At 43.5% G+C, this 21,386-nt stretch overlaps 1 protein-coding gene across 1 annotated transcript in view; it reads right to left on the bottom strand.

Annotated features, from left to right (window-relative positions):
• Window positions 1-21,386, bottom strand: part of LOC311062313 (DENN domain-containing protein 3-like) — a 36,843-nt gene that overhangs the window by 6,954 nt on the left and 8,503 nt on the right. Inside the window, exons 9-24 of the mRNA XM_084081240.1 lie at window positions 21,001-21,099; window positions 20,270-20,389; window positions 18,767-18,882; window positions 17,967-18,122; window positions 17,405-17,501; window positions 17,194-17,297; window positions 16,588-16,796; window positions 16,048-16,207; window positions 15,360-15,516; window positions 14,514-14,736; window positions 12,507-12,586; window positions 11,724-11,903; window positions 10,922-11,092; window positions 7,707-7,836; window positions 6,586-6,693; window positions 824-924 (exon numbers count right to left, since the gene is read on the bottom strand). Of these exons, the coding sequence (XP_083937366.1) occupies window positions 824-924; window positions 6,586-6,693; window positions 7,707-7,836; window positions 10,922-11,092; window positions 11,724-11,903; window positions 12,507-12,586; window positions 14,514-14,736; window positions 15,360-15,516; window positions 16,048-16,207; window positions 16,588-16,796; window positions 17,194-17,297; window positions 17,405-17,501; window positions 17,967-18,122; window positions 18,767-18,882; window positions 20,270-20,389; window positions 21,001-21,099 (2,211 nt within the window). The remainder of the gene's footprint in view (window positions 1-823; window positions 925-6,585; window positions 6,694-7,706; window positions 7,837-10,921; window positions 11,093-11,723; window positions 11,904-12,506; window positions 12,587-14,513; window positions 14,737-15,359; window positions 15,517-16,047; window positions 16,208-16,587; window positions 16,797-17,193; window positions 17,298-17,404; window positions 17,502-17,966; window positions 18,123-18,766; window positions 18,883-20,269; window positions 20,390-21,000; window positions 21,100-21,386) is intronic.

Genomic DNA, 21,386 nt, shown 5'->3' with positions numbered 1-21,386 from the left:
GCTGCCTCTGTTGGCTTTGATTCTCTTTGATCTGCACTGATTGTTTCCATGCTGGTTCTTTATATGCTGGGTGAAATGACTCATACAGTATTAGATAGTGACCCATATACCCCCATTCAAACCACATTGTGTAGTTTAAAAAAATATATGGCCAATGGGGCTCCCTGGTGGCTCACACATACATATAAAATAGACACACACCTACCACACACAGAAAAAATAACCTGTGTTCCAATGGATCCAATGTAGTTATTATTAGTCACAAGCTCCTGTTGATACTTTTCATTGGGTATTATTTATTTATTTATTGTATTTATTATTTATTTATAATACCCACACTTGACCACTTTCACAAATAAAAAAAATAGCAAAACATAGCAGATCTACAGGTTTGTAGATCCGCTATTTATGCTACTTTTGTGCGACACTGTATACCATTCGAGTATATAACATCATTTTATGTTTGTCCCTGTGTGCCGTCAGTGAATTATGTGACACTGTATGACTGCTGTCCTCACTTTGTGTTTACTTACCAGTGATAAATGGTGCATTTATAAATGGTAAATGGTGCATTTGTATAGTGCCTTTATCCAAAGTGCTTTACAATATGCATTACACTCACACATCAGTGGTAGAGGAAACCATGCAGTCCAGTGAAACTGTTGAGCCAAATTCATACCAAAAGAAATGCCAAAATGTGTTGCATATTTCCATTAGGAAAGCAGTTATTTTCAGTGAGAAGAATGCGCATTCTTATGCTTAATGTAAATCAGGTTATAACGTTCATCATAGCCGTGTGTATTCATGTCTCTAATGTTCTTACCACTCTTGCTCTCCCAACTTGTAGACAGGTGTGTGTCAGCGACCAGCTGGAAGCATCATACACCATCACCTTCCCCCCGCTTAACGACACCCACAACTGACCTGGAAAACACGCACACGCACACACACATAATTATATTCCTCGTTATCAATTAGTTCCCAGTCCCTTATCACGAACTTGTGACCCACACATATCAAAGTGACACATTGGAGTAGGACAAGCTGTAAATATCAAGTTCGAAGATCATTTCTTTGAAGTATTAAAACCGAAGCCACAGACAGGGGGAGTTATCTGTATGCATTCTACTGGAAAGGCTGTTTGGCACACAGTATACACAAGCAAAAACATGTCGTTCTGATCCAGTTGCATGACGGAAATGGTGATCTAAGGGGTGGAGAAACAAGTTTCTGACTGTAAATCAAATTGCCAATGCATATATGCCCTGAACAAGGCACTTAAGTCACTCACCAACTCAGAGCACAACATTAGAACAGTCATATTTGAGTAATTCATTAGAGTGAGTTTGTGTTTTTTAACACATTAAATAAACAGTACAGTAAACATACTATACGGACAATCTTAACTTCACTATTCATATTGTGTCTCCACCCTAGACCCCCTCAGACTCCACCCTAACCTAACGGTCGTCTTTCCACCCAACATTCATCCAACTGCTATTTAAAAACACCTCTGGAAGAAAACGGAAAGTAACATCCTGTGTTTCATTTGAGAAAGCGGGAGTGGAGAAAGAGAGAGAGCCTGCAGGAGATGGATGTTGGGGGACAGAAGGAAGAAAGGCCGGAGAGAGAAGCATGAAGGGGGAGAGACCTGTAGCAAGAAAACTGTTGGAAGAGAGTGAGGAGTGAAGAGAAACGTTGGAAAGGAGAAAGGTGGAGAGAGAGGAAGGGAAAAAAGGGAAGAAGTGATAATGAGGAAGAAGAGAGAGGTTAAAAGGAGGTAGAAGACAGAGAGAAAGAGAGAGAGAGAGAGAGAGAGAGAGAGAGAGAGAGAGAAAGAGAGAAGTATGAGAGTTGGACATGTGCCAAGTATTCCGTTCAGTGACCTACATTCAGACCAGAGTCACTGAGAGGAAATGAATAGCAACACTTGTTCTTTACAAACCCCCAAGTGATGACTCCTATAAGAAGAACTGACCACTACTTTGTGTGTGTGTGTGTGTGTGCGTTTGCTGTTACGCGTCACATAATATCTTTGAGCGTCTATATGCATCATCAGTATGCATACTATGCATGTGAATGCGTGAGTGAGCATTTTTGCCTGTACTATATGTTTGGGTGCTTTGTGCTTGTATGTACTCCATGCATTTGTGTGTGTGTGTGTGTGTGTGTGTGTGTGTGTGTATGTCACCTATATCTTTGAATCTAGATGGCATGTTTTAGATTGGGTGACCATGTCCAACATAAGGATCATGAGGATATGTCAATGACCCCAGAGCAGGGGTAAAGTCCCCCGTAGAGACTAGGGTTTGAATCCTCCACAGTGCCTTTGGCTTGGCCGGGCACTCCACAGAACACAATTGGCCGTGTTCGTTAGATGGGTATGGTGTTCTCAGTTCTCAACGACTCCTAGAGCAAGGGCTCCCAAACTTTTCAGTGCCGCGACCCCCCAAAATAATCATATTTGAACTGGGGACCCCCCACCCTGACAAGCACTTGGAATTGTAGGCAATTACATTTTAGTTTGACTCAGTTCCATAGATAAATATTGTGAAAATAGCCAAACTACCGTATTTTCCGCACTATAAGGCGCATCTGAGTATAAGGCGCACCTTCAATAAAGGTATTATTTTCATATAGGGCGCATCCACACTATAAGGCGCACTGACGGTGCGCCCTATAGTGCGGAAACCAAGGGAACCAATATTGATACATATATAAGGCGCATCGGATTATAAGGCGCATGCGCACTATAAGGCCTTATAGTGCGGAAAATACGGTACTTGGAGATCAGCTATCTTTCCACTCAAACAGAGAGCGTCTCCTTCCCAAACCCCAATGGTTCTAATCAGCCCCCCGCCCACAGGAGTGGCCCAATTCACTCACAACTTGCTACAAAAATCGCTCATGAAAAACTATATAATCTCCTACATTCCATTTTCCACCTTCACATCTGTCTCCTTCTCTAATAATCAAAAAGTGCTATATATTTCATCTCGCACTTTACTTCCGGATGGTTCGTTTTGCACCTTTTTTTGCCACATCGGTCACGGGAAAGAAATAAGCGCTGCCGTGGTCTATGGAAACGAGCCCAAAAGTGCACCCAAATAAGCCCAAAATCGCTTATACAAACAGTCAGACCTGGCAACGCAGCCTACGCCAATCATGTGTGAGAGATCTACAAGCTATGGGGCAGTGACGCCACCGTATCTTAGCAACAACGACAGCGCTCACTCTCATTGGTCGTGTCATGCCAGGAGCAGTCTCCAGACAATGGCATCGCAGAGAGCTTGCTGTAGCCGTCACATTCAGTCGCAGCAACGACGGACAGGGAGCTGTGATAGTGGCATGTAGCTAACGCTAACGTGGTTGTCATGCCTGCAGCGGCTGTGCAATCACTTTGTCAACAATGCACGTTCGTGTGGTGAATGTCAATATTGCTGCTCAGTTAGTCCATTGTAGATGGTGTATGTTTGTGTGTGTCTTCTGGAGAACTATGTAGCTCCACAGCAACTACAGTAACTAACGTAATGGCAGGACCGCCCCGTGCAACGCATGTTAGGCTGCATTATGGTCATGTAGTAATTTCAGATAATTTCGCTCCAATTACAGCAGTGCTTATCAACCCTTTCAGGCCGCCCCCCCCCCCCCCCCCCCCAAATAAACGTAATTGATCTGGCCACCCCCCCATTTTGTTTGACTCCATTCCACAAGTAAATATTGTGAAAATAGCAGATCTACAAGCTCGAAACGCCTCACGTTGAGAGGCTTTGTAAGCTTGTAGATCGGCTATTTTCTACATGATTGCCTCTTTCTTAGATTATTTGACAATGTGGCCAATGCTTTTATAGTATAGTTTGTTCACTACTTTTGTTGCAGAAATGGTAATTTCCTTTACTTTCGTTTTTTTATTGTCTCCGCCAGGCCAAAAGGCATGACGCAAGACCTGTCCGTCCGTCTGTGATAGCTAATCTCTCACATCGTTGACTTGATCGCAGCGAAACTGTGCACACACACTCCCTGGATGCCAATTCAGAACCTCTGCCCTATTTCTTTCACATGGCCCTGTTACAGTGCCACCAGGAGGCCGCTTTTTGCTAAACACCTTTTCTCACAGTACTCCTACATATTTTGCCCAAACATCACGCAAATCGGTACACAGTATCTCCACAGTCATTAAAAAAAAAGCCCTTTCAGATTTTTCATATTCCATCCTGATTGGCTAAAATGGCTTCCAAAGTCTGCAGGACTGCTCCGTTTGGACCAAAATGCCTCACATTATGAACACAGCATGCACTTTACGTGCAACTTTGCACCCAAATTCCCACTATGCCGAGGAAGAAATTCCACTTGAGATTTCTCTAATCAGCCTCATGGTGGCGCTATAACAGCCCGATGTGGAGAGTCAGTGAGAGCTGGATAAACGAGGTAAAATGTGTCAAAAGGAGTCTGTACGGCTGTCGATAAATGAACACATGACGTCGGTGGGAGAGGACATATTGTGTCTTTTGGACAAACAGCAGCGTGGTGCTGATGTTTGTTGTGTGAAGCAGCCTAATGTCAGAGTGTTTGTGTTGGAGCGTCTCAGTGCGGCTGCAGAGTTCATGTGCAACCTCTTCCAGAGAGAGACAGAGACACTAGAAACTCTGCTGGAGAAAAAAAAAACACTGCTGGGCATTGACTTTCATATGGACATTGATCTACACACTGCAGGTATATCTGCTACACACACAACATCAAACTACACACTACAGGTATGATGCAGCGTTTGCATTCCAGCCTGCATGCCAGCGTAGTTCCCATATGGTTTCAAGGTGGGCTAAACCATATGGACCCCATGTCAGCAATGTCAGCGGCATCCACTTCAGTCCCAACTGCGATGCCCATGCAGTTAGTAGTAGTAAGTAGCTTCTACCTGGCCCTTAGGTGGGCCCCAACTAGCCATGTTTATGTGGGACCAAGGCGGGTCCTAACTGGGTTTGCCCATGCAGGCTTTAACTGGGTTCTACCTGGGCCCTAGGTGTACCCTAACCAACCAGAGTGCAGTGCCCATCGCTCCAATTGTTGTGACGTCAGGGCTCTCAATACTGCACATTGGTGGAGGAGGAGGGGCCGCAGGGCGACCGCACACATCGCTGAACCAATGGTAGCCCACGCATGTTTCCTCTGGGGATTTACAATCTGCCCCTCTATGCCACATATCATCCGCACTACAGGGTCTTCACTGACCGAGCCACGGCCCCACTGGCCCTCAGGACGCTACGCCACTTACATGAGCTGCCAAGTGGCCGCGGGCGCTACGTGGGCGTGGCCGCGGGCTAGACGCGAGCCCCCGCGTAGCGGGGGCGAGCTTCTAGTTTTCACAATGTTTGAAGGAGAAAACAATGTTGCACGGTAAGCTAACCATCTGAGGACCCCCCAAAATGATTTGCGGTCCCCCCTGGGGGTCCCGACCCCCAGTTTGGGAACCACTGTCCTAGAGGGTAGTTGGGCGGGGAGCAGAAATGGATAACCGAGGACTGAATATTCTCTTCCTCCGTGCTCCCAGTGATACCCCTCACTGTCAGGTGAGGCGGCAACATCAGCGGCATGGGGCGTGCACGCGCAGTAGCAAAGAAGCCACAAGCGTGGCATTTTGCAATGAAACTTACAGTAATCCGACCGTCATTGTAGTCTTGTCACAAATGTTAAGACTCTCAGGAGGCCAGGAGGCCAGGTATTCATTGAGTGAGCAGTAGAAATGTTTAACCCATGGAATCTTCACTTTGACAAAACCTGATAGCCCAGGGCCCTTGAAAAGGTCTTAACCTTTCACCCAAATTCAACAACAACCTGGCATGAATGCATATTCATACACTTATTTACCAGGGTATACAATAAAAGCCAGTGTTCATTTAATTCTGAGAGTGTCAAATATAAAATTACCTCTCCGAGTTAACACTCTGGATTTTGCTTTATACTTGAAGCCAAGTCTGAATCTCAAGATAAAAGATTATTTATCACTTCCTTGTCGAGGGGATAATGAATGGCTTCTAGATTGGTGTCTTTCTCCATTTTCTATACGAGTTGGCTCATAAAGGAAATGACAGGACAAAGAAGGGAGTGGTGTTATGAACCCAGTCTGTCTTTGACGCTTCAGCGTGTTTGTCTGTCTCTGCATACGCATCTCTTATTGTTGGACTGTCTATGAGTACTGTACAGTACATCAGGTGTTATCTCTGTGTGTGTGTGTGTGTGTGTGTGTGTGTGTGTGTGTGTGTGTGTGTGTGTGTGTGTGTGTGTGTGTGTGTGTGTGTGTGTGTGTGTGTGTGTGGAGCTCTAAGACCAAATCAGAACAGTCAGTCACAGAGAATGCAACCTAACACTTGTCGTCATAGTGACAACAGAATACTAAAGACGTTACTGGTTCACGTGACAAACAAAGGGTGTGTGTGTGTGCGTGCGTGCGTGCGAGTGAGGGAGAGAGAGAGAGAGAGAGAATATTGTGTATTAATGTGAGTGTAACTTTTATGTGGTTGTCTGCATTTTGTATCAGTTGGTACCGTTGGTGAAAGTGTACTGTATGTGCATAGTATGTGTGTGTACCTGGTGTGTACAGCAGCACATCCACAGCTTGTGGTGCAGTTAGCTCCAGTGAAGGGTTAATCTTGTGTTTCAGCGTCTCTGAAGTTGTCTTGGGAACCATCATAGGTACTATAGACAGACAGACAGACAGACAGACAGACAGACAGACAGACAGACAGACAGACAGACACAAGAAATGGTGTTGAAAATGCTCACATCCTGTCTGCATCTAAAAGTTACATTTACTTATAGGTTTAAATCCACAGAAAAAATATTTCTGTTCAATAAATGCACAAAACATCAATAAAGGAGCTTGCCTCTTTCACTGCTCTTTGCCCTAATTTAGTATTCCAAAAACTATGAATATCTTGATCCTCCAGAATTTCGGTCATCCAATTGGTATCTACAGTACAGAGAACATCTGAACGTAAACACCAAATGCACCACGGTGAAACCATAACAAGCCAGTCTTTTCCTCATTGACGGGTCCCTGGCCTGCGTACTTCCTCTTTGACTAATGTATGCATTTAGTGAGGAGGCCCTGATTGATGTTCGGCATGTGACGTCTCACCTCGCCCAAGTTGCGCGCCCTGCGTCAAACCTGGATTCAGTGAGTGCATGAGTGCATGACTGGTAGTAAGATATTGCAGAGTACAATAAACTGGCAGGATTTTCACGGGTGAACTTCAAAAAGACATCCTACTATAATTCTAGTAACCTCTGTCCGTTTGTAGTAGTGAGTGAGTAGGTGAGTAGGTGAAGCTACCCGGTTCTCCTCAGTGGCTGGAGCAATTGCTCTGATTTTGCACACAGCCATTGACCATTACCATCTGAACTTAACTGTGAAGCCTGTTTTTCGATTTCACCAAATCTCAGCTTCTTATTAGCGTTTTTGTGTCAAACACTGTCGCCATGGTTACGGGGCTGCCCAGCTATGGGACGAACTGCCTCCCGGGTTGCCAGATCATGTGCGCATATCCCCCCACGGATGCGTCCACCGGGTATGGTCTAGTTTAACAATAATAATAATAATGATTATTCACATTGTCAGGTTATTATCAGGTTATTATCAGGTCTCTCTCGTAAAAGAGATTTATGATCTCAATCGGACTTCCTGGTCAAATGATTTTTTTTTTATCTACCTTCCATCTTGATGCGGTCAAAGTGGGCCAGTTTAGAAGCAGCATAGATGGCCTTGTTACTCTGAAGGCTCCCCACCACTGCATCCATCAGCAAGGCATTGGTTAGAGCTTGCTGCATGTACTGAGGGTCCTGGGTAGATACAGAGAGAGTGGGGGGGGGGGGGGGGGGTAAATATTAACTGTGTTATTCGTTTAGAAATTTGAGGTATTTATTTATTTATTTAATTGTGCCATTTGTAACTCCAAGAGTGTACATATGTAACCAAATGGATCGTTTTGGGTCCATATGTACAATCTCAGAGTTAAATGAACCCTCAGGGTATTACAGTGTACTGTATACATCTCATCAAGCTGGTTAGACTGGCTAGCTGTGGTGGTGGGTGCACATTCCTAAGAAGAAGGCTCACTGAATGACTGACATGTGTTGTACATTAACAGAGTAATGCACATCAGAGGAACTGAGAGACGGCTTAAAGGAAACTGGGGAGAAAAGGCATGAAACGAGTGAGAGAAAGAAGAAGAGACAGAGAGAGGAGATACGCTACCTACACAGAAGAAGAAGAAGAAGAAGAGACAGAAAGAGGAGATAAGCTACCTACACAGATTCTTTTACAAAATGATACCATCTGGTTTCATAGAGGAAATTTATTGTGCGTGCGTGCGTGCGTGCATGTAGTTCAGCTATGCTTTAGGAATGTGAACCACACCCACAAAGGTTCACACACACACACACACACACACACACACACACACACACACACACACACACACACACACACACACACACACACACACACACACACTATTTCTCCCCCTTTTAGTACCTCCTCTCTTTAGCAGTGCTTTCTCCCACAAAATCTCACACCCTCACAGGGTGTACACATGCGTGGGTGTGCGCGTACACACTCACATGCACATACATATGCACGCACACACATTTTCCAAAAAGTCCAATTTTTTTTACTCCACTACATTTCTAGGAAGGCTGTGGTCAGGTCGTGGACCTGGTGAGACGAAGGAGGAGCCACCCACAGAGCCTAGTCCCTCCACGTGCCAGAGCCTCCCCGTGTTCAGGCAGAGTAGTTCCGGAGAAGCGGACTGAGTGGCCCTGTCTTTCCCTATAGGACTGACCGTGGGTAGCTACCTGGGATGTAAGTTGGGGCTTGATCAACTCCGGCTGGGTCACCTGGGCGAGGGTGTATGTTGCGAGACCCGAAACACCCTATGACACCCCAGGCTACAACACTATGATGATACATCCCAGGTGCATCCATGTGATGTATTCTTTATAGTTATAGAGTACTAGTTACTTTTTGCTCAGTTTTTTTTTTAATGCAATTGGCCACACACTGTGTTCTTCACTGAAGAAAACCAATCACACTACCCGCTCTCAACTGGGATTGAAGTAAAAGCAAAAAATATGTCACCCAGGCGTGCAAGGCTTGGCTATCCATCTTGGTTATCCCTCTTTCAATCAACAAAGGGTGGTAATCGTGCTTCGGCATACTAACCATGATACTGACATGATATTGGCCATGATACTGCCATGATACTGGCATGATACTGACTTGATACTGGCCATGATACTGGCATGATACTGACTTTATACTGGCCATGATACTGGCCATGATACTGACCATGATACTGACCATGATACTGACATGATACTGACATGATACTGACCATGATACTGGCCATGATACTGGCCATGATACTGACATGATACTGACATGATACTGGCCGTGATACTGACATGATACTGGCCATGATACTGACATGATACTGGCCATGATACTGACATGATACTGACCAGCTCAATGAGTCTGGCAAAACAGACAAACCAGAACACCCATTGCCTGATTTCAAGTCAATGTTTGAGATTTTGGGAATAAGAAAGGGTTCATATATTTTCAAATATTTACCATGTTATTGTTTACCGTTTTTCTGATTTGATTGCATTTCTATGTTTTTATAGGTGTTTCTATAGGCTTTGTAGCGTAGTGATTCTACAAGAAGCACATCAGTGCATGCTGTGCATGTGGTTTCAAAGAGTTAGGTTCTATAAATTAATTGTGAAAACATTACAGAAATGCATTGATATTTTAAAAAAATGACTTTGTTTTTATTTTAAAGTATTTTTAAAAGCAGGTACTTTTGAATACTAAAGTATTTTTAAAAGCAATAACTTTGAGTAAATGTTTTTGAGCTACTTTGACTGACTCAAGTACTTAGTCCACCACTGCTTAATGGTCCCATATGGTCAAAAGACATTTTCTTTTGTTTATTTTTTTCCCCCTGTGTTTTGCATTGTTTTTGCACTCAGGAGGTTGCTTATGCACTGTGTAAACATGATATCTCTTGTGCCATTTTTCAGCTACTCACAAAATTATTTCTGTTTTACAAGCCATTCAAAATCATATCCCATGTAAACAGGCTGACCAAACATTGTTGAGTTGCGCAGGAGCTGCAAGTTAGAACTCAGTTGGAGCTATCGAGCAAGTTCACACTGTTACACTTTTGAGGGAATCTTGGAGTACAAGAATTTGACTGTCTGCTACTGGCTGTATTGTGTAGGCACAAGACTTGACCTTGAGTTAGCATAAAATGACCAGTAAATTCATGGAAAATATATTTTTCCTGGCTGCCAGGCTGCCAAACAGCCTCTTGAAAGAGAAGACTTAATGATCAATGGATAAGCCTCGGACAATTTTCCTCATCGAATCGACCAAATATGTCAATATGAGAATTGCTTTAATCCCTAATAGCAATATCGGTCCTGGCCCCAATATCCAATATTAGTCAGGCTCTTCTAATAAGCAGGTGCAAAACGAAAATGGCCTGTGAGTTAGAAGAGTATAAAGAGGCACCCGAGACAAATTGACAAATAACAAAGGGTGATATTTTCAGTGTAAATATCAGTACAAGTGTGTTAAATAGATACTCAGGAAGTATCCAAAAATGACTAAAAGCGCTCAATTATGGGACCTTTAAGGGTGCATAAGGCATCCTCCCCTCCACACAGCCAGGCTGCACAGCTGCTTGGGCTTTCTCTTTGTCATGCCAGCAATACTAATAGCACTCACAGTTCATTTAAATACATGCCCAAAGCTTCCAAATACCAGTACACAGAGTCCACATTGATACCCAAGCCCGATGATGTTTTTAAGTATTGTGATATAGTAATATTTCAGAACACAAACACACAGAGGTTTTACCTTGTGCTGGTCAGCCAGGTTGCGTCCAGCCCACATCTCCTTTACCATGAGGTTCCAGAGCTCGGTCTCAGTCTTCAGGTTGGCCTCGAACGCCTCCTTCCTGCCGCACACACGCAGCTTCAGACTGGGGATACGCAGCAGCAGGAACGGAGCAGAGGACACCTTCACCTCCTTCAGATGTGTAGAGAAAATGGAAACAAAGATGAAGGAAAGGGAGAGAGAAAGATCAAGAAAGAGGGGGAAAAAGCTTGGGATGCCGATGGATGGATGAAAGAAGAGAGCAATTGGACTTATGCCCTATGCAGAAGAGTGAAAATATAATTTAAATCAAATGAGGGGTGGGGGCGGGTAACCAATTTTGTGAGGAAAGCTGCACTTGTAAAATGGTTATTCCCTTATAAATGATAATTAATTTTAACACATTATCCTTTGAATAACATAGAACTCACCCACTATTCCTGTGGGCAGGTTATCTTTAGTGAGAGTTCATGGCTGATCTACTACGAGTGAAAACACAGTGTACTGAATGGAATGGTCTACCACTACACTTTATCCTAGAGTCAGAGAGAAAACTAGACCATATTGTGTTAAAAGACCTCATATTATTACTGTGTCGCATATCCCCCCTCCTCTTTATTCATCCAAGCCTTATCACCTCTTTCCACTGTTTAGTTTCTGCACTGTACAAACTCAATGTACTGTTATCTAGTTTATTCTTCCTTCCTCCCCATTGAGAGACCAGCGAGAGACCAGCTCTCCATCCCCCCTATTTGCACCCAACCCCCCCACCGTCTATTCTGACCTCTATGTCTCTGTACTGTGCCACCTCGACGTATCCAGGTCGTCCGTTGGTCAGCAGGAACAGCCGCCGCTGGGTCATGGCGATTTTCCCCACGCCGCGGCTCGTCTTCACCGAGGACGACACTTTGAACACACACTCGCTGGGCTCCAGGTGCTCCAGCACAGAGGACGGCAGACACAGCTGAACATTTTAATGATACAAGTCAATGGTAGACGCCTTGGGGCAACGGTTGCAGCAGTTGGTACGTGTACAGTCTAGCACAGACCTAGATCAATCAATCCACTGTACTATAAATGATCAAATGCTCCTAATAATTAGCATGGGTAAATGCAGAGGACAAATTAGTCCAAACTGTATACAGCATCTAAATTTATTTCGATGTCATCTCTGGTCCTCAAGGACCCTTTAGATTAGAACATACAGCTCAATTTACAAAGACACCAGATGAATGTAATTAATTTTCTCGTAGGATGTAAAACCAGAAGTTCAATGGGTCCCTGGTGACCAGGGTTGGGAAACCACTGCATTATTTCATAGTACAGTGAGTGGAGAAAGACAGAAAGGAGAAGTTAGGACTAAGGGATGACTCATATCCAGGACATTGTGAATGTTTACACTGAGATACTACAGTGCAGAATGGTCATAGGACCACAATGGAAACAAGTCCCCAGGACTTCTTTTGTGTTATGTGTTTAGCCCAAATGTTTTACTGTACCTCTGTACTAATAAAGTATTCAATCAATCAATCATGTAATAGCATCTACTGTAGTATGCAGGACAAACCTCTTGAGCTTCAGTCTCAGTCTCCTTCCAGATGGTGTAGAAGACTCTGAAGAGATCTGGACTGACCTGCTTCTGTTGGCCTGGGACACAGACAGAACATAAACCAATAGACACATATAAAAAGATATAAACACAGAACACTGAACAAATACAGTGACCAGTGACAGACCAAACATTAAGCAAAAGGTTACTTCCTATATTTTGTCCTTTATGTACCCAGGGAAGGTTGGCAGAGCTGGCTTTCCAGCAACGCCCTGCTCCACAACACTCAGTTACCCACACTCACACCTGGGAAATGTCCAAGTACAACCACAGTCCTCAGTTGGGAGTTACAGAGCAGGTCTGTGTACTATAAAGTATGGCAACAATGACTTCATACAGACTCTCTGTACACCCACCATACTGTAGCTGTTTGCCCAGCCTACTCAGCACATCTACAGACTTCTACTGTTGGTAACAAAGCAGTTGCAGGTTTAGTATCCAACTGTGTGACAACAATGAACTCATACAGACGCCTTGTCCATGCTCCCCAGTGTGGACAGTACACGCACACACACACACACACACACACACACACACACACACACACACACACACACACACACACACACACACACACACACACACACACACACACACACACACACACACACACACACACACACACACACACACACACACACACAATCCCCTCTGTCAACAATGTAAACTGCCAACATATTGTAGGTACCGTTGGAATGATTTCATTGGCTAACATCCAGGAGCTAGCCATGCTAACAGGCTGATAAGTGATAAAATTAGAAAGCAACATCGGGTTCATTGAGAGACCAGTATCACAGTATCATTAATGATACAGATAGTTATAGTAGGGCCTATCGTACTGCTATGGAAAAGGTCAAAGTAGTAAAATATTCCATAAATATAAATGCACTCCCACGTCGACTGTCACACACATGCGCACAAACATGTCAATGATTTACTTTCAGCACACATTGCTAAAGCTGAGGAAGCTCTCTCCAGCCCAGGCTATCCGTCTCTCTACAGTGCAGGAAAGAGGGAGGAAGGAAGGATTGCTGGACGTGTTTTCACTGCATCCAAAGAGAGTAAGACAGCTTCTTTCCCATAACAGAAAACGAAGCGCAAGATAAGCAAACCCCTTCTCCTTCCTTCCTGAAGAAATGCTGCGCAAAGGTGGTGGGGTCCCAAAGAAACCCACCCAACAATGCCGAAAGCCACCAGGCTGGTTGCTGTAGATTCTGATCAATTACAACCTGATGCTGTAAATATGACCAAATGCTGGTATGGTATCCAGACAGGAGGGTCTATTATTTCTATTATTGTTATTCTACCATAGTGATATTCCGGGCATACTGAACCCTGGGGGGTTATAACTAATGTCATAATGTTTCTGTTGGCTGTAGGAACCTGTCCAGTAAATTGTCCTACAAACAAAGCCTTGAAGAACAAGTGAGTTAATGATTAACCTGAGGAATGAATGTGTGATTACAAAACAAGGAGCAGGGTACCATTGAGAGTACCAATGTGTCTGACCGCAAGCGTGTGTGTGTATGGGTATGGGTATGTGTGTGTGTGTGTGTGTGTGTGTGTCTGTGTGTGTCTGTGTGTGTGTGTGTGTGTGTGTGTGTGTGTGTGTGTGTGTGTGTGTGTGTGTGTGTGTGTGTGTGTGTGTGTGTGTGTGTGTGTGTGTGTGTGTGTGTGTGTGTGTGTGTGTGTGTGTGTGTGTGTGTACAGTATTTGGGAGATGGAGAAAAACACACTCACCAAGAGATAGCTATAAAAGCCCTACAGGGCAACTATTAAGAACAAGAGCTATGTGTAAAAGCATAACCAGCATACCCACACTCTCACACAAATGTTATTATAAAAAAGAAACCCACTGCATTAAAGCATAAAACAAAACATTGTTTGGACAGTTCATTCACCAATTCAAAACTCTTGAGAATATTTGGTACTACACACACACTATCACACACACACAAAACCTACCTACGGTCATAGCTTCAAACAGTCTGTGAATGGTTCCTTGGTCTTTCACGATGCCAGACTCCTGGACATATTTCACAAACTCCTCCAGATGCATGTGCTTATTTGTCAGCTTGAAACGCTTTACAGCACCCTCCTCCTGCTCGTTGCCATGACGCGCACGCTCCCGCTCCTGGTCCCGCTTGAGGCGAGTGATGAGGCGTTTTATTTCGGGGCGTCTGTCAGCCTGTGAGTTGTTCAGTAACATCATCATCATCGACAACACCATCGAGGGACGCACAAAACAGTCACAATAACTGTCACAGTGCACAGTGGGTCAGGCAAAAGTGTTGTGCTAATCAGTAATTCAGGTATGACCATTGTCATAGTCATTCACCATAAATGAATAAGTGAATGGAAATATAAAACACAAATTCAATGTCCTCTTTCTATATCTTTGCAGATATTTTTGACATCACCTGTTTAGAGGCCCCTCACTCAATTCATATTTGAGGTAGATCGGACAATGCGTGCATGATTCTATTGCATTCCTTAGTAGAATTGACCCCTTCTACAAAATGTTAAAGCCAGTTATAGCCAATTGGTATGGACTATCAAAAATCTGAATGATTACTTTTTATTACATGACTCCAGAGAGCATGTGTTAACAATCTTTTCACCACCATGAGGCTGATTTAAAAAATATTCAGGATCGAGTTACTAGGCCTACCGGCAGCATGTACAAGGGGCGTACACACAGGGACGAAAACAATATCTCCAGCCCTGCCTTCGGCCTGGCTTGGATAGAACTATAAACAGTATGTAGGCTACTATACTAAGACAGGGCTATACCGATGACTCTAGCCATACCTGTAAGCGTTCATTATCGGGCAGAGAGTCAACCAGGGACTTGACCATCTGAGACGGGAAGATATCCGAGTCTGTCTTATGAAGACTCTGGAAGTCCTCTAAGGCATCAAGACGCCTGTTGCACACTGTGTTCACCAAACCACGGAGGTAGTGGTACCTGGACAAACACACAGACAGAAAAACAAAGGTAGAGAGATTACATTCCTCAGACAATTATTTTTTTGCTGGTGCAATGACAATAAAGGAATTGAGCTGAATTGATATCCACAGGGATATAGGGATATCTAAATGCCTGTTGAGACAAGTCCTCTTTGATTGCTTATCTCCTGGGTAGAGTGGTAGGTTCATAATCTTGCAAAAAAATACCCTGAGATGCCTAGCTGTTGTTTTTTTTCTTTAAATGCAGGTTTAAAGTTGTTCTTTTTCTTTAGCATATCCATGTTCCCCGAATAACACAGAATGTAAGCTTCATGAAAAAGGAAATATGTTATTATATTAAATTATATGAAATATAATTTGTATAAAGTGAATGAGCTTATTTGTAGATCCTCAACTAAAAGATGAACCTTCGCTACCTAAAATATAAAGCAGACCTACAGTACGTGTTGTATACAAAGCCATTTCTCTTCTTCTTTTGTTTTCTTCCCCCTTCCTCCCCTCAACCCTTTCCTTTCCTCTCTCCTAGTACCTGGCCAGCAGTGCAGAGTCATCAGGTGATGTAGCATTGAGAGCCTTCTCCAGGGAAGCAACCATGTCAGAATAATAGTTCTGCACATAGTGATAGGCCAGGGGAGGGGGGAACTCTGGGAGACGGAACACCTTCACTGCTTTTTGGTGGGACTTCAAACCTGAAATGACAACAATTCATTGGTTCCAATTTATTAATTTACTGATAAATCTATCTGGAGAAGTGCTGAGTGCCTGGCACTAACCACAGTAAACAGTTCACCCGTTTCAGGTAATTTCACCCACTGTTTTAAACCTGTAAACCTGTGATGTGACTATGAAGTTGATTCTGATTATGGTAGAGCACTCATATTTTTAGCTTACCTGTACGGGCATGTCTGTTGCAATAATTACTTATGGATGAATCAAGTTTAAACAGGTTTCCCCCCCACCCTCCACTTTGCAATTCTGTCTGTCTGTCTGTCTGTCTGTCTGTCTGTCTGTCTGTCTGTCTGTATGTATCTCTCCCCATCCACCTCCCCATATATCCCTCAGTGCTAACCAGCATCAGGTGTCATCTTCCTCAGAGAGGCAGGTCTGTTGGAGTTAATGGCGAGCAGTGTGTTGTCAGGGGAAGAGTGGTTCAGGTTTGGCATGCTGGCACCTAGCCTCCCACTCAGCCTGTTCTCAGGGCTGGTGCAGCTGTTGTAACCACTTCTGGACAATTCAGACATGGGGGGACGCCGAGGAGAATCGGTCATAACACGGTTCCTGAGAAGATAAGAGAATTAACTATTAACTGAATCCTTACTACTAACTACACAGTTAATCCTGCACTATGACCCCTCTATTAAAATATGTGCTTGTGTGCCTTACTGTAGATGCATATTCAAAGAACCACATTCCTAACTACAGAGAAAACATTATCATCTGTGAAAAACCAAACATCTAAGTAATGTACAGTACATAGTATAGCATCTTTGGGAACAAGTTAACATACATCTGAATAACATAAGTAGCATCTGCCTTAATAAGCATTAGGAAACATGTACAGATGCAAAGATAAGGAGTGCTAGTGGGATGAGGTGGAGTCTGAAGAGATATGTTTTCAGAGTGGAGAGAGAGTCTGCAATCCTACAATTATTACAACTCAAACATCATACAGTACCTTTGTGTTTGGTTGCGTGTGCTGAGCTCCATCCGACTGAAGGTGTCCATTTTCCTGCTTAGCCTGTCTCTCAGGAAGGTGTGGAATATATGGGTGTCTAATACCTGCATGCACATGCACACACACCAGTGCATTTAAGATAGTTACATACTGTATGACACAGGCAGGATAATGTGTTTGACTGTGCATGTGCGTGCCTGCGTGCGTGTACCTTCTTGTAGAAGAGCTGATCAGCTGGCTCTCTGGTCCTGAGAAACTCCTCACTGTTGAAAACTCTATGTTCATAGTTCAGGTAATCCTGGACCTCTCTGATAGAGAGAGAGAGAGAGAGAGAGAGAGAGAGAGAGAGAGAGAGAGAGAGAGATAGAGAGAGAGAGAGAGATAAAGAATATCCTAATTTGTGCTTTTTCGCATAAGATAACTAATTTACCTAAAGTACCTGTATTTATTGTTATTCGGCATAACATTACACTTAACCATTTGAAACCTAGCATCCCATGGCGTATCATTATAGGCAAATACTTGATGAAAATAGTCGAACACACAGTAAAAATAGCAGATTTACAAGCTCCCAACGCAGCGCAATGCGGTACATTGTGGGTTTGTAGGTCGGTTGTTTTCGGTGAAGAGATTTGGTGTAGCGTTGGAAAAAAAGGAGGGGTCCAAACACAGACCAGGGGGGCCTCAGTCAACAAGTATAGGATTTAGGTTGTTAAGAGTGAGTGAGACAGACAAACACATGCAAGAATACCTCCTGCACACAGGACACATACCTGAAGATATTAACCACCAGTTCCAGGGCTATGTTTTGTATCTGTGAGTTGAGGCGTCTCTGCCAGCCTCTGCGTTGGCATCGCAGCTCGTTTACATCAGTGCCCGCTCCTAGGTGGCACAGCTCTAAATCATAGTGTAACTGGAGACACTCTGCCCTGGACACACACAATTGTATACTAATACGCAGGATGATCGTACATGACTGTCACAGCATTACATTTGTATGGTTATTGTATAGTTGTTTCTTTTAGTTTATCCTCTACAATCCTACAGTATCTAGAATTAGGGCTTGTTTTCTTCTTAGTTTTGGTTTAAAATGCATCCCTGCTTTTAGAATGAAATTTGTCTAACTTACTATTTTAGCTTCAATCTTTCTCTATCTGCCGTTACTGTGATTTAAGTAAAAACAAGACTAATAAGTCTAATAATGGGGTGGCCTTTATCGAAGTCTAATCTTGAACTATCGATAGTTACAGTACTACTGCATGTGTGCAGTTTATGAATGGAGCTGGCACAAATCACAAGTTCAGTGGTGAAGGTGCACTATACAGGGTGATCACTTGTGTGCATGTTCTAGTGCGGCCACTATGTGCATGACGTCAAGTCTACTTTTGAGGGGACAGTCATACATAGTTTACTGTACATACAGCCAAACCCTATTCCAGACAGTTTGACCTATGGCCATGAAAATGCCTTGAATTAACAGCAGACAATCTCTTCCAATGGTACAGTTTTGTGTGTGTGTGTGTGTGTGTGTGTATGTGTGTATGTGTGTGTGTGTGTGTGTGTATGGCTGTACCTTGAGATAAAGGTGTCAGCAGCAGTCAGGGGAATGTTTGGTAGGTCAATGGTTTCAGACCATGATGACTGAATGATGCCATCGTCGATATTCACGAGGATTAGGTCCTCTGTCTCCTACACACACACACACACACACACACACACACACACACACACACACACACACACACACACACACACACACACACACACACACACACACACACACACACACACACACACACACACACACACACACACACACACACACACACACACACACATTGGACAAAAAAACTTGTATTTCCGTATTATATGTTTTTATGATTTCTCATAAATTAATGCATTATTCTATATTTTGTTATATAAGCATGTTGCACAAGTGGTTAGGACTGTTTTGTATAATTATCTTCCTACAATTCACATTTTTGGACATACAAGGTTTCCACCTGACAGCGTCAATAAGCAGCTACCCGCATACACACATGGAAAGATGTACTGACAGGAACTGTGATGCACATAAACGTCAGGATCATGCACATGCACAAGTGCTCATGCATATGCATATGCACACACAAACTAACACAAACACACACACGCACACTCTCACACTCTCACACTCTCTCACTCACACACACACACACACACACACACACACACACACACACACACACACACACACACACACACACACACACACACACTAACAACTTCTGTGGGTACAAAATGTGCAATTCAGTCAAACAGAGCCGGGCTCAGTCTATCTGAACAGACAGCTGCTGTTACATATGAGGGCTACTGTATAAAACAAATACTCAGCACTGCTAAATCTCAGCCTAGATGAATACAGTGAAGCACAGACCATTATTGTTCAATATGAGCTCAGCATAGACACTGACTGAAACACTACCCTTTAAAACAAGTTACAACACCATTTCTGTTGCACAGACAGCAGCCTCTGAAGCAATAGCAGCTGTAAACCACAGACCATGTGTCTTGTGCTGTGCTCTCACAACACTGAACTTACACCAGTGATTCTCAACCTTTTTAAATGTCAAGGACCGCCCCAGTTTGATATGCATTACGCCACAGCCCTTCATACAAGTTTTATTTGATCTCTGGGACCCCCCACTACACTCTAAAATCATCAGGATCCTTTCTGGTCCATAGGGTTCCATTTGTACACTCTCAGAGTTCAAGTTCAATTAGCCGGTCGACAAGCGGGCAGATGGCTATTGTTTCTGTTTGTTCCACTCTCGTGTGCTTCTAGACACGTCTCGTGTATTACTGCACCGTAATAGTGTGAGCTGGGAACCGTGGCTGCATGACGGTAAGAACTGTCACCTACTATAAACCACATGTTTAAACGTGCACAACCCTCTGCAAAAAAGTGGAAAATATAATGACACCACTCCAAAACAAAACCTGGCACCAATGTGTGTGTTTGCGTGTGTGTGTGTGTGTGTGTGTGTGTGTGTGTGTGTGTGTGTGTGTGTGTGTGTGTGCGTGTGTGTGTACTTACAGCAGCAACTTCTTCAAAATGGCTGATATGACAGCCCATCAGAAAGGCAGTGGGAGCCATGAGGAAGTCCAGCATGTCGCGGGATAGGACAGGTACGTAGGGCTGCTGCCAGGACAGCGGCTGGAACACACGCACACAACAGTAGGATTGAAATAATGGAAGGAAACTAAAGATGGATAGAGTATTAATTAAAGTATTCCATTAATTTATGTGCACTGTGTCCAGTGCAACGCGGTCCCTCGGAAAACAATGAAAGGTTTTGATCAAATAATAGAATACATTTTTGGTTACTGCATTGTCTATTTCTCGCTTCAAATGTTTTCAAAAACATTCTTGACAGCAATGTTTAGCTGTAAATGACATTGTGTAATTGTTTACATGGCTGCCATGTTGGGTACGGCACGGGATCAAGCAACGCAGATTGATATGAGCCAGGTGCTCCGAGTCTTTGATTAAACAGCGGTCATTATTCCAAAATAACACACCGCTGAATTCAGTGATTGACCAATCAGAATCAAGCATTCAACCAAGCCGTGTAATAATGCATTATAACACCGGCAGGGTAGGCGTTATTACATAATACATGATCGCAATTATTTGAGCTCATCACAATTGTTGCATAATCGTTAGAATTCATCAAACAGCTGGATGAAATGAACAGAAACGTCATATTTCCATCATTGTTGTCCACACTATTTTAAACAACTTTCAACCTTGCTGTACCTACTGACCTGTAGATACAGCAGCAGACTTTCTGCTACCATAGTGAGTCTGGCCCAGTCTGATGAGAAAAACACCACCCTCTGCTCTTGGAGGAGACAGGACAGGACCTAGGGAGAGACAAGAAGAGTTATGAGGTCTGTGTTTGTGTGTAAGTACTTCTTTCTACAATTTACTTGTGAGGACCCAATGTCCCCACAAACATTTTTATGGCCCTCTAGCGTCTCACATTTTGTTTTATAATGCAATTTGAATGGGTTCTGGGTCATGGGTGTCCTGGCCGACTTTAGAGGGAAAGATTTGAGGTTTTACCACTATAAAAAGATTCAACTCGGAGTTGGGGTAGGGCATTTAGGGCTTACGTTGTTGTTAGGATTTCACCATTTCATTTTGAGCT

This window comes from Gymnoscopelus microlampas (genome assembly GCF_963454915.1).
Source record: "Gymnoscopelus microlampas genome assembly, chromosome: 15".
Lineage (NCBI taxonomy): Eukaryota > Metazoa > Chordata > Actinopteri > Myctophiformes > Myctophidae > Gymnoscopelus > Gymnoscopelus microlampas.
Note: the sequence above shows the minus strand (reverse complement) of the source record. Positions and strands in the feature narration are given on the sequence as shown.